A 14,798-nucleotide genomic window follows, 5' to 3' on the forward strand; every position below is an offset into this window, starting at 1 on the left:
ATTAGTGACTAATGAATTATGAACTGTGCAAAAGTCTTCCTCTCTCCCACTGTTTCAAATGGTTTGATTTTTTCTTTCCATTTCATTGGCTTCCCCATTATTCTTATATTGATATGGGAAAGCTGAACTTCATATCTGACATTTTTTTCACCATGATTATCTTTATTCACCAGGAAAATCCCAAACAAACCTGGGTACAAGCAGCCATACAAAAGAATTCCAGCTTTCCTCAACCCTCCCAGAACAGTTCCATTTCTGTATCTTTTGTGTGCAACTCATGTCACTTGAATAGATGATACTATATCATACACAATTCAGGAGCTGTTAGAGTAATATAGTCTTTAAGCTGGCATAAGAATCAAAGATCACGTTTAACACATGACAGTTTTCAAATCTAGATTCTACCCATACCATGAAGAAACAAAGGCTACTTCTAGATTGAAATTCCAAATCCGCAGTCAGACTATTCAAATTACAGCTGACTAGCAATATTTAAACTATTACTTATTAATGCTTTCACAACCATTTTGACATTTACAATGTATTTTTGCAAGCTACATGGGACTGGAAAATCCAGGAAGTCCTGTCAGATGAACCTGAATTCACTTACAGAAACTCAGCTATTATTCCCCAATCCTTTCTTATCCCCAGTTTTCTCATGTTGCTCTCAGTTCTTTTAATGCACCTACCTACACTGTGCATTAAAATAGACTGAAGAAACTGTTTTTAAGATTTTTCTCAGCCATTATATAATACATTTAGAAAGCATTAATAGGTATTTAGATAAATAGACTAAACTTTTATATGTTAAGCATTCAAATACATATTCTAAGAATTGAGCAAATATTTTCTAGAAACACCAAAGTGATTCAAAAGCCAATCGTATTGCTAATCAATATATATTTTATAAACTTCCACAAAAAAGTATTTTCCTCTGTTTCTCCCTCTAAGCTGAAATGATATAAATATGCTTATAAAAAGAATACATGCTTATAATGAGAACCCAGATAACAGCCAGAAAATTTAACTGGAATGCTCCCACTGGTGCTAATAGAATACTTTATCCAGCACTTGGGAACAATATGAGGAAACACCGTAAGCACTGTACATTAACACTGAAAGTCAGCAACATTTAAATGTAAGTCCACTTATTTAAATCTTGAATTGAGTTATTATAACAGCAAAAAGACAAATAATAATATTTTCCTTTTGAAATTTATTAAAAACTTGCTTCTTTATGATTTTACTGGAATAAAGCACATCCTTTTTATAGGCATTAAAACAAGCAAATACATTCCTTGATGTACAATAGCTTCAGCATACAGTACACAGCCCTAACTCTCAATTACACCTGCGAGCGAGCAACAGCACAGGAGGAGACAGCCGGCTGGCTCTGTATTCTCTCTTCTTTAGGAAGCCAATGGGGGCAGTGAACAGCGAGAAGCCTTTGGCGCACGGTTTACAGTGCCTGCCACCAGCTGTAGGCTTCCCATCTTATTAGTTATTTCAAATACTGGGGGTGAAGACAGCTGCAGCCTACTTGAATCCTCAGGTCCCAGGTATTCTTAAGGTTTAATTTGATACATACTTTTTACAATCCTTGGAAGAAGAAAAGAAAAATCTTTACAAGTAAATCACCTTTAAAAATGAGTATTAATATCCAAAAATACTGTAGCAGTATATCTTTATATAAATACTTATACATTTCATGTTTTAAATTTCTCATTATGAATGCCCTTTAACAATTTCATTTAAACATTGGAATGGATGATGTTGCAAAGGGGATTAAATTATACTAAGGAATAAACAATTTTCCAAGAAACATCTTGTTTTAGATCACTAATTCCTGGCATAAGTACTGCTGTTTCTTTGGGGTAGCGATGTATCTAAAGGGAACAATGAAATACAAGAGCTTTCACATTTTAATGCCAGTTTTGTAAATAAAAACAGGTACTGTGTTTAGATATGACCTTGACTTTCTTAGTTTCAGCAGGGAAGGTCCTGGACGTGTTACAACCACAGAGTTCCACTCCAGCTTTCACCGGTCTCCTCTCACACCAAAACCAGAACATAATTCCAGTTTTATTCAGCACCTGTGTGTTTAATTGAATGTCTGCGCCACTTAACCAACACTTAGTAATAGTTTTGTCACTTGTGCTGCTTTCATGTTCATTCTCAGTGAAATTCTTGAACGTTACTTAAGACAAGCATAGCATTCTACCTCTCACTTCCAGACATCAGCTATTCATTTTAGTAAAAATTCTCTTTCTGCCACTAAGTTGTTATAAACAGTATTTTTTTTTTTTTTTTTTCAAATCAACAGCATAAAGATTAATCTAGTACAATGCTAAAGCCAGTCTTCTGGAACCACTCTTCCTAGGAGGAAGTGTGCTAAGACATTTTTCTTCCCTAAGTAAAAAGTCTTCCCCATTTTCTGCCAAAAGCTTTAGTTAGAGAAAAGTGCATTTATTGTTAAAGGCTGTTCTAGTGCTTTGTTCTGTGTGTACATGTGCATATGTGCCTTTTTTTTTTTTTTAATGTGAACCACTAAGTAATGTTACTTTGAATCCAAAGGAAAGTTATTTTTCATTTTAATTTTAATTAGTCTATACATAGAGGAAGTGCTGCCTCTTAAAAATAGCTCCTAATGGATTCTAAGAGATTTCTACGGGTATGTTAAATATCAGGTTGCTCACCTTGAAAATAAAGCCAGTGGTAAAGATCTGAGGTCAGATTACAGAATGACAAATGATTAAGGTGATATAATCACATTTATCAGATAAACTGCTTAGTTTGCCATCCAGCTGATCAATAACAACATTAACGACAAGAATGTAGCTACTTTAATTTCTGAATAGCTGTATTTTAACATTAACACTTCCCTCCACTTTAGTAGTATGCCCATCTTGGGAGGACTCTATAAAATACTACCAAGTTTCTTACACTCCTTGCTCCACAAGCAAAGCCTCTTGAGCTACATCCAGTTCAGCAGGGCACTGATACAGCACCTTCCTGAAACTGAGTGGCATTTGATAAGGAGTTTTCTGTGCCCATTTCCTCCACCTCAGGCAAGCTCCTTTCCTGGTGGGTTTTATACCATCCCCCAAACAGCTAGCGGGAGGGAGAGGAAGGACCATTTCTAAAGAATACATCGTTTGATAGACAAAATGAAGGCATGGAAAGCTGAGAAACACATACGCATCGCAGCCAACAATCCAAATTATACGCACACCTTTGCATGTTTTTAGCTAAGAGCACAAGAGAAACTAACTGTTTTTTTCTGTGCAGCAGTGGACAGAAGAGAAAAATACCGGAACACCTACCAAGACTGAGCATACTAAAAATATATCAGCAGATCAGTAAGTCCTCTCCTGGAACACTGTGTTTAACTCTGCCCTAGTATCTTTAGAGCAAAAATAGAAGAGTGCAGAAAACAGAAATTCCTTGCAGGTTTTAATAATCTAAAGAATATTGAAATGACACATATTTGAGGAGCAAAGGACATAGAAGATGCACAAAATAAAGTCTACACAAGTGCCAGACTGGACACTTTGCTATTCACTGTTCTCCTGGTGAAAGAAAAAGGCTCATTCAATAAAATTGAAAGAAAGCTGAAAACTCACATGACTTTTTATGATGAAGCAGCAATTGGGATACTCAAAAATATCAGTATGATCTCCAAACAAAAATATTTTTTCATTTTTTGGTCCTGGTCTACCTTTGTAGGCCAAAGTTTAACACACTACCATAACTCAAGACTTCTTTGGAGGTCTAGCTTGATGAACACATGTAACTTGGTATCACCCAGCTTCTAGGCAAACTCAAGGCCTAATACACTCTCCATTTATAATATTAAAGGTCAAGGAATATGCAGCCTGGATTTCCTAGTAGCACACGTATCTTTTAGAAGGGAGTGATTTTTTTTGAAAACCTTTTCTTAAAGGAAACCAATTCCTTATGAGAAGGCAGTGTTTGGCTGAACCCCCCACGGCCAGGCTACAACAGTGACGTGTCGCTGAGCTCCAACACTTCTTGTGAAGGACAGACAGGGTAGGGATTGAAGAGAAGCACTTTGTTTTAATAACTGTCTCAAATTATCTGTAACCCATAACTTTAACACAGACAAAAACACAGTTTATTAGTCAATGCTATACTTTAGAAAACGAGGTAGAGGATTAGATTATTTTGAACAGTTTTCTGATCTATGAAACAACCTGGACAGCAGTAAGACATGGAAGCACCAAAAGCATACAAAGATAGAAAGCAGAACATCTCTGTCCTAAGTGGAAGGAAAAAGAAAAAAAAAAAAAGAAGAAAAAAAAGGATAATACAGTATTACAGAGACAGCGAATATTTTTTAAGCATAACAAATTACTATAGTCTTATAAATCTGAATGGTAAAAAGCTATTTGTTGAAAACAGGCACTGAACAAGAGATTTTTTCCATAACATTAACCTTAATAATTTCATAAAATAATCCAGTCTTATCACTAAATATTTTTATAATGAAATGCACACTTGGCTGGGTGCTTTCATACAGCACTAGCTACTAAATAAATGATAAAATGCCTCAAGCATAACTGATAGTCTAAGGTTAGAGTGAAGACTTGTTCTTTTAAGATGTTTTATTTAGCATCAAGAACCACGATCTATATTTTTATAGAGATGTCAGTGAACTCAGCTGTATTTTCATCAGGTTAGCATATGTTAACATACTCGTTTTAAAACCCTATAATCAGCAGCTGAATCTGTGTCAGGAAGTGCCATGTGGTCAATCCACCATATTTCCTTCAGCACAGTTACTACTGAAAAAAAAAAGGGGGGGGGCTATAATTACTGACCCCTGTCGTGAACAATAAGCTATTTTTCAAAGAACTGAAGTACACCTAACAAATGTCTCCCCGGTAGAAGAACAATTAAAAGCCTTCAAAAAATGCCTGCCACAAAATGATAAACTGCTACCATTTAGGATTAAACAAACATGGTGATAAGTAAACCATGTGGAATTGCAGTGCACAGGATTTAAAAAGCATAGGCTTCTGGTCATGCTTTCTGGTTCCAATTAGACAACACTGAACGTAACTGTTGCCTAAACAGGTTATTCGTTCCTATACCGCTTCTGCTTGGGAAGCAGAGGGACGTTCACCTTCCTTAGCATCCAGTGTTGCTCGCTGCTGAAAAAGCACGCTGTCCTGGTCCAATCTGAAAGTGTCAAGGCCAGTAAGAAAAATCCACAGGAGATTGGATGAATCACTAAGATTATAAAGTGCACATATATTGATGAGGTGACATCACTTATAACTGGACTGTAACCTTTGCACTAGCTTATAATACCCTAGCTTATAATATCCCCTCCGAAAGTCCAAAATCCCTCCACTCCAAACGTTCAGTCACAGTAACTGGCATCACTCCTTGCAGTCCTGCCACGCTCAGGAGCTGCGACAGGAAGAACCACCTTGCTCCGAGAAGGCTACCCAGCACTAACACATGCCTCATTACCCCAGCACGATGCCCACGGTTAAACACGCACCAAAGAGGAAACACCTCAACTCACTAGTGGGCACCCTCTGCAATTCACTGCGAGCCACTGTCAAAGGTCTGCAGTAAAATGGTTCCAAACATGGCTGTAAATATTGAAGTTTAACTATCTACTTTCCTTTGTAAGCACTACAGTGCAAAATCTAAGTAAACCATTAATGAAAAAAAAGACTTAAGAAGTCAGCATGCTTGTTTAAAGGAAGTTAAACAAACTTTGGAAAACAAGACTATAACTCCAACAGAAAGACAGATACTACATTCGGTATAATGCACACAGCAGAAGTATAAACGGTCTTGCCAAATGATTAAAGTGATATATACTTGACAATTCCACATTTGCATTGCAATCTCCTTCCTGAAGGATTAAAAAACAAAACAAGAATACCAACAAGCATCACCATCTCCAGGTAACAGGATGTTCATCCAAAATCTTCCAAAAAGCCAATATTAAAAATTGCATTAATTCACTAAAAAAAACCCCCTCAAAACACTGTGGAACCTCATACATGTATATTATGGTGTATACCATACAAGCTTATAGAAACACGGTGCTGGATGCAGATTTTCAAGTACACAGTGGTCAGATAACTAAAGTAAGAACTCGGCTGACATATGCAATCTTTGCTTTGGTATTTTGGCATTTAAACTCACATATGCAACTTTGAGAGCATTATTTTATCTTGCGGAATTATTTGACTAAATACCATAGGAGCACACCAGTCCACAAGACCTGACATTATCTGCCATCCTACCTCTCACTACACAGGAACATAGGTAAAAAGCAACTGTGCTCTTGCCTTTAGGCAAGCCCAGTTGGAAACAATGGAAATACATATTATCTACAAGTCAAATGTTGTAGTGAAAACAAAGATTCAAAGAAAATATATGAGTCATAATAGAATTTTCTCTGTTAGCGACCATATACAGAAGCTTTGAACCAAGACATTTCAAAACTCACTTAAACCAAGTTTTGTTAAGGACAGAAGGGGGAGAAAAAGAAAAGTCTAGATTAAAGTCTAGATGGACAAGAGACTATTGCAGGAACTCGTCTCAATACATAAGCCCCACCAGCATGCAATGAAGGAGACTGGACTAAAGCCAGAGCACAAATAAACAACAGTTCTTTGCAGAGTTTAAGGAAAATATCTATGCAGCAAGAGCGTAACTCCTGACAGCAACAAGTCCTTCTTAGGAAGAAAAGCAGTCAACTGTTGGAACAAACAGCACAGCTAAAAAATCTGGAAGCCCTCTTGAAAGCTACACAAGCAAAACTTTATTTTGCAGCAAGGTAACAATATGGAGGAGTTAAAAAAAATATATTTCACAGAAATACACAAATACTGTTTCACAGGCACTTTCTGCCCCAAATTACAGTATCCCATGCATGAATGCAACAGACCTACGTAGTTAGCTTTTCAGCAAGCTATAATAGTGAATTATTTAGAGACACTGTGAACTATGTAAGATAAACCAATAATCACAACAAACCCTGAATCTAGGCACTTTTTTACAATTCTTTGCTGAGTGAGAAAGCTATTGCAGCCCTCCAACACAGGCTAAAAGTTACGTCGAGACACATCAATGTAGTGGGAATAACAACATTACAGAGGTGATACCACCTCTTCTCATTTATGACACCTGCTAAAAGTCATAACAGTCTTGCTGATAGCTCATTGTTCATTCTCCCAGGTACTATAAAACTTGAAAGCATATATACAGGACAGAATGATTTCAAGAAAACTTTTACCCAACACAAGAAATGATACAAGTCTGGTGTCTTATCTGCAGGGTCATGACAAAAACTTCCCAAGTAGTATAGGACTGACTGGGCAGGCAGACACAATTTCTGGCTTCCCAATTCATTATTGCATTAAATCTTTAAACAGGAGAACACACATATCAGTGCTGTTTAGCAGATACTACACATAACGTTGACTGTGGGGAAAAAAAACAAATAACAGTACTTTTCACTTATATGACCCAAAGCTCTGTAAATACACATTGTTCACAGCATTATAAAAGTTCAAAACCAGGTTGATCAAAGTATGTCATATTCCCAGTGCAGTGCAAGATTCCTGAGTCTCATAACCAAAACAATCACCAGCACTACTTTCCACTTCCTGATATAAAAGAAAAGCATTCACATATTTTGGTAGGTTTAGCTAAATGGCACCTTCCTCTCAATAATGAACATCTTATGGTCAATTCCTGAAGAGCATTATAACTGCAGGACAGCTATCAGGTGAACTATCACCTGATCTCACCTTTGAAAGAATGCTGAAGTTCAAATGAAAAATAAAATCAGCCTTGTTAAATTAGCACAGAAGTAAAACTGCAGTGTTGTGCTTTGTACTAGAAGTTAAAGACTCCACGGAAGAGACTTTTTTTATAAGGCAGTCTAGGAAAAAAGTTGCAAGTACCCAGGGCAGCATGAAAAAAACCTCAGTCAGGGGACAAAAAAATTGGAGGAAACAGTAGAAAGGTAGAAATAAGCTCAATTAATATATACATAGGTTGTTCTATGGGATGTGCAGTTTAAGATGTGTATTTAAAACTGCAAATCATGGGGCGCTACAGAAGGAAATAAGCAAAATTCAAAGTGTATACAAGTGTTTCCATTTTCCAAACCAATAAATAACATCCCCAACATGAAGAAATCCTGTTCTGTTAGCAGGCTGAAGTTTGGGAGAAGGTAAAAGGGCTATCTAATGATCACCTGAGCAAGCATTTAATCCTGTGCATCTTTATTCCAAAGTAGTACTGCTGAAGGTTGAATGGTTCATCTGTTCAAATTCAATGATTCAGACAAGCCTTTCTGGATACAAATGTCCATCATGGCAAAGCAGAAGAAACACCTCGGGTCAAAAAGCCAGGTCTGTAGCAGTCAGGTGTTTTTTTTGTTTGTTTGTTTGTTTTGCACACATCTCTGGATACTGGCACAAGAGAGAACACTGGTGACCAGGGATACATCCATTCAGTGACTTTCAGGAGGTGCTCTGAACATAGGACAACACTGTCATTTAGACACATGGATTCTGATCACTAATGTATTTTTAGACAACTCAAGGACATTACAGAATCCACAATCCCATGGATCACACAAGTTTTAGAAGTCACTGGGCTTTCCTCAGCAGCAGCTAAATAAAGAGAATAAACATTTCAGACCCATAAACACTGTAGCATTCTTCAATACACAGTAATTTGTATTCTAGACTGTAAACACTTAAGGCAGTTTGATATTGGAGTTTAACAAGACTTGAAAAACAACTTCAGAATAAAGATACAATCACATGATCCAAAGTCATCTAGTCACCATCCATCAGCAAAGCATCAGTAATGGCCCATGCACCCACATACCTGTCTCATCTGGACACCAAAATGAAACAGCTTCACAGAACTGAAGTCTGATAAAAATCCAGTTTAAGGCAATAGGGCTTTCTCTCTCTCCTTCAAACTGAAATACTTTTTTTTTTTTTTTTTTTAAAGAAATTAAGAGGTGTAATGTGATCCTTCTGCTAATATAGAGTCTACTTCATGACCAAGACAGAATGTTCCAAGACTGCTACCAGTAAAATGCTTGATGATACTAAGCTTCCGGGCTAGGAAAATGGACTTTTTAGACACCTACCATATTATAAATTGAGTCCTAATATGGTCTCAAATGAAACATCTAATCTCCTCATTGCACAGAAATGGCTACAAACCTGGTTTCAATTTCTTTGTTTTCATTACGCTTATTTTCTTTCAAATTGCTTCCAAAAATGTAGCCTCTTGTGATGTTAATTGAGTGTTCACTTCTGCTTACTCTTTAAGAATTTCTCCTCTCCTGGGAAGCGACTGTTATATACAAATCACATAAAGCTATGTTGATTGTATGCTGGAGATGATTAAGAGAGGCCAGAGTTAAATTTATACCTAAAGAAAGTCACAGATGTTGGCCAAATTATTTCTATGCATTTTTAAATGAGCACGAGTTAGCATATGCATGCCATTAGTATCTTCAAGAAATTTACTATTTTTATATTTATGTTAATTATAGTTCTGAAGCTAAAGTAACTGCCACACTACAATGGCTCGGCCAAGGTTCATTCACTGAACACAAAGATAAATCTTGAACATATGAATTTTTTTTTTTAATCAAAATTGCTGGATCTTTTAAATGTAGTTCCATTCTCTCAGTAATACTGTTATCCAAGACAGTGCACTAGGGTTACTTTTCCAGGCAAAGCAATGACCGACAGAATAAATGTATAAATAAAACTTTCCTTTGACAGCACTGAGGATTCCTTTTTCCAGTGCACCTAAAAAGTTAGCACTCCAACCCCCCCAGCCACTTACAATGATAATTGCTCCCAAAAAACATTATAACATTAAAAGAAATTGGACAAATAATGTAAGTGATTTTAGAGACTACTCAACAGAGTGAGCTAGCAATCGTTCTAATATCACTGAACAAAGAGGAAGAAATAGTAGGGAAAGAACCTCTGAGCAAACAGAACATATGGAACACAGCTAATGCTTTCATAGGGGAAATTTTCATTCCAAAACTGTAAGGCATAATGCAAGCATGTGGATCAGGGCAATTCTATTACTATGATGTATCTGAACTTCCAAAAACAAAAACTAATGAAGTCCATTACCTAAACTTCATAAAGAAGCTAAGTTATCTTAGCATAAATTGAAAGTCTCTCTCATGGACTAATAACCAGTAAAAAAACAGAGAAAATAAAGGTTAGAAACTGCAAATTTTCATAACAGAAGAGATTACAAGTGGGGCCCCAGAGAATTACTGTTGTCCAACAAATTCTAAACCGTCTAGGAAAGAGGGCAAAAAAGTGGAGTGAAAAGGATGTCAGTTTGCAATAACTCAGTTATCTAAGTTGGCATAAAAGTTTGGGCACAAAGTCACTCTTTGTTTACTAAAGAGCCAAAAAGACCTTGCAAAACTTAATGTCTGGGAGGTGAAACAGCTAAGAATACTCAAATTATATGGTGAAAATTAGCCCTAACTACTCCTTTACAATGATGGGCTCTATTGTGACTTTAAATTTGAAAATATTTGCTCAATGCTCAGCTACAGCTAAAAAGGTAAATGGTGTTAGGAGTTACTAGAAAAGAAGAGGAACACAGAAACATCAGCAGTGACTAAGACACTGGTTTAAACAATTCTGCGCTATTTCGGGTCCTCTGTATAGGTCAAACATTATACAAAAGATATAAAAAAATGGATAATATACTGAAAATAGTACCAAGGACTTTCAGACATATGAAGTGGCTTCCATATGAAGAAGGCCTGAAAGATAAGGACTCTCAGCTTGGAAAGATAAGATGAAGAGGAGGTGGGTGAGGAAAAAGGAAAGACGATCAAAATCTGTAAGACAAATTGTGCAGAAAGCGTAAATAGTTTCTCTCCCCCCAGCCCCTCCAGGTAGGCAAAAAGGAAGTACTTTTCCTCCATACCACCTAACACACTAGGGAATTCATGATGCCAGAAAGGTCAAAAGTATAAATGGGTTCAAAAATGGATTAGATGAGCTCATGGGCGTGTAAGTGGCTAAAGAATGCAACAGGCCAGATGTAACCACTAGCTCAGGAAGTCCTTTAAGGACAGACTGATCTTTCCACAGATATGCATCTCCCAGCTTCTGGCATTCTATACTTCCCAAGTTTCTCATCCTTCCCTTTCCCCAGATATCTGCTACTGGCCACCAACAGGATATTGGGCTAGATGGATCTTTGTTCTGAGCCAAAAATGGAACTTCTTCTAGCATACCACCATCTGTCAGTCTTCCATACAAAGCAAACTGGTAATATCATAGGCAGGTCACGTAATCTAACAGTGCAAGAGGACATACAGCATAAACTGTGCTGTTCACTAAGAATACTTCAAACAGAATAAATACTTAAGTTCAAACAACATTAATAATAAGCACAACCCTTTGTTTGTTGACACATACTGTGATCAAGCAAGCATTCTGACAGATGACAGCATCGTAGTTGTCTGCCACAATTCCAGGCATGGAATAGGGAATGCACAACATACATTTACCTGCCAGTTCATCTCTAAGGTCATATGGAATGTCAGAAAGAACAAGGGGCAGCAAAACGATTCCTCGCTGCATTAAAATAGGCAAGACACATTTAATTTGATTTACATGGAGGTTCTCCAAACAATGTATTTTCACACATGTAAATCCACAGATCATCTCTTAAACATCAGTTAAGCAATAGTGCAGGTTATAAACTTATGTTGGTAATACAAAGGGAAATTTATGAAGCAGAACCCTTTGCCCTCTTCCTCTACTTTTCTGCAAAGGAGCCCTCTCCCCACAGTGTAGGACATCCAAGTAGTTATTTTCAGAAAATAACAGTTATATAGTATGGAGAATGGCTGCTTGTATGAAAATGAGACAAGGTTATTATATAAACACAAACTGATAAATATAGGTATCAGGACATACCATTTTCCTACTCTCCCCAAATAAATGATTACACATAAAACAGTCCAGCTGTTACAATTAAAACAAACCAGGCAACAACTGAAGTGGATAAAGATGTGTAGAAAGCAGCAGCAGTAATACCAAGTGAGAGAGACAGACAGGCAAATAAGAGCAGTGAGGTTGTCCTCTAAAGCTGCATAAACCACCTTCTAAAATCAACATATGCTACCTTCTTAATCAGATCAATCATACACACTGTGAATTGGTTAACAAAAAATTGATAATAGATGGAAACAGAATGGGAATTATTACAATTATTAAATGTTCTCCTGTTAGCAAAAATCTTAACATGGCAGAGAAAGTTGAACTAGTAATCCCTTTGTATATTTATATCAGTAGAATTTGATGCAAACAGTTTCAACACACCACTATTTTTCTGTGCAAGATGCAACTGAAAAGGCAGTAAGTTGAAAGTGTGCATGCCCACGACTAAACACAGCTTTTCAGAAGGATTCCTCTCATGTATATTGCCACATTCTCCTTTTCCAGCTGCCTAATTCCATCACACGTATAAGCAAGCTAACATGGGACCTCCATGCACTCTTGGTTAAAGCTGTGACTTATGAATTTATACCTACGCTCCACGTACAACTTCACTGAACAACCATGTACTTTTACTGATAAAACCTCTCCTTAATTTTTTGTTTCTTATATGAAGATAGCAAACTAAGTTCTCAAGGAATGGACCACAGGCTCCTGTGGACAGATTTCTGGTGTATTCAGGATGCTTCTGTTTGCCAAAACAATCACTAAGAGAAAACTGAAGAAGTAATCCCAAACCTTCTAAAGCAAAATCAGCTTTGTCTACAGCATTTCAGAAGAAATGAAAAATTCATCTATTGAGAACTCCCTCCTGAACAATGTTTTAAAAGAAAAAAACCACTTCTCTTAGACTTCTATAGTAAAACCTGATGGTTCCTGTTGGGATTGCCCTAACTCTAGAGTGAAGGATGAGTAAAGGGACAGAACAATTTAAACAATTTGTTACCAAGAAGTAGCAGCAGAAGCACAGGGACAGGTTGGTGGAGATACTGTGCTCTATCATGAAGGACCAGCTAGGATAGATTCTTGCTCTTGGTCTCACACACCAAGATGAGCACACAAATATTTGCTTGATTAAATCAATTACTTTATCTACAATTAAGGTAAAAGCTACACCTGTGCCAAAAGTCTGTCACCCTTGAAGTCAAACTCAGTAAATTAAAGTTACAAAGTCATTTACTAAATAGGGAACTTTTGAAATTATGCTTCTATTCAAGACAATTTTCATTTATCTGTTGGATAAAATCCATTGCATTTTTAGTTTATTCACCATCAACAGAAAGTATCAATACAATTAGCTGCATGTTAAAACTATATCCCAATAGCTGAGCATTTACTTACTCCTGGTTCTACTTGAGTTCTATCTGCAATGTCAATATGGACAATTTCAACGCTCTTCCATGTGTTTGGATCCAAATTGTGCACCTGCAAAGGAGGAAGAGGAATGATCTTCAGACTGTCATCTTAACACAGTGGATGCAGTATGTATGCAAGCTTACGCAAGATTAAGCTGTATTCTTCTGTCACATTCATCATAGCTAGTGAGATCAAACACTAATTAGAAACATTACACATTCAGTAACCAGACAAGCTTTTTGATTTAGAAATAAGCCCGCACAAATTCCAAAGCACAGATATGGCAGGTTTCAGTAACTTGACTAAATCTAGTAAGTTCCCTGAATCATAGGCCTGTCACATTCTGAAGTTGGCTAGATAGAGAACTGCTTTGAAATGCAGCCTTTAATACACACCAGGTGAAAGATATGTGGTATGAAGTTACATAAAGGTCCCAGATGTAACCAACCTGTACAAGTACCTGCAGCCTGTTAGGCATACCTACACTTACAATTAAAGGTAGCCTGTTAGGCATACCTACACTTACAATTAAAGGCAAGCAGAACTGCCCATGAAACACTTTTAATTCTTACAGCATATCCCTTCTTTAGGGTTAGAACAGTTCATCCAGGCACTCAAAACATACTGACAACTATACTTTTGTGGATGCTTTATAAATATGTTTGTCAATATCAATAAAAGAGCTCCTGAAGAAAGGAAGGAGACCTGTATACTGAATCATCCCTCTAAGGACAAAAACTAGTGTATCACCAGCCTGGAAAATTTACAGAAGTAGGTTCAATACATAACTCTAAGGAAATGTATAAAGACAAACAGCAGTTTCATCCCACTCTAAAATACTTGCCAAAGCTGTTTTCAAACTTGCTAGCAAAAGCAGCACTAGTATTCCTAAGGTAAAAGGATATGAAATAAAAATTTTACACTTACTGAAAACCTGTTTAAATATTCAGATGAGAATCAAGCAGCTGCACTGACTTCAAAATTAAAAAAAAACAAAACAAAAAATTTTTTTTCTTGTTCTTACATCTCTTTAGGAGAAATAGCTTGATCACTTTAGAAGGATTTGAATAATGCCTTTTGTTTTAAGTTAATCACTGTGTAGGGCTTTGACTTCATACAATAATTATCAGCCATTACCAGACACAGAACACTTTATTTGGATGACTATGTGTTGATAGTATTACTAATGTTAGGTATACAAATCCCAACTCACGTTTTCTGATGTCCCCAAATCTGGTTTATGCCAGGTCTCAATTTTTATGAAGAAGTCATCTTTCATGTATTCATTCTGTAAGAATTAAAATCAAACAGAAGGAGTCTGATTACTCCCTCTCAGCTTAACTTTTAGATAAATGGTATTTA

The 14,798-nt window shown here is 36.7% G+C and overlaps 1 protein-coding gene and 1 long non-coding RNA gene across 2 annotated transcripts in view; both read right to left on the reverse strand.

The window, feature by feature from the left end:
• PITPNB (phosphatidylinositol transfer protein beta) overlaps positions 1 to 14,798 on the reverse strand; it is a 38,898-nt gene that overhangs the window by 16,442 nt on the left and 7,658 nt on the right. Inside the window, exons 6-7 of the mRNA XM_067307410.1 lie at positions 14,650 to 14,724; positions 13,422 to 13,505 (exon numbers count right to left, since the gene is read on the reverse strand). Of these exons, the coding sequence (XP_067163511.1) occupies positions 13,422 to 13,505; positions 14,650 to 14,724 (159 nt within the window). The remainder of the gene's footprint in view (positions 1 to 13,421; positions 13,506 to 14,649; positions 14,725 to 14,798) is intronic.
• LOC136993564 (uncharacterized) lies at positions 6,826 to 11,227 on the reverse strand. The gene is made up of 3 exons (XR_010885937.1): positions 10,788 to 11,227; positions 9,243 to 9,415; positions 6,826 to 8,675 (listed from the first exon to the last, which is right to left on the reverse strand). It is a non-coding gene; the product is annotated as an uncharacterized lncRNA (long non-coding RNA).

Source organism: Apteryx mantelli, chromosome 17 (genome assembly GCF_036417845.1).
Source record: "Apteryx mantelli isolate bAptMan1 chromosome 17, bAptMan1.hap1, whole genome shotgun sequence".
Lineage (NCBI taxonomy): Eukaryota > Metazoa > Chordata > Aves > Apterygiformes > Apterygidae > Apteryx > Apteryx mantelli.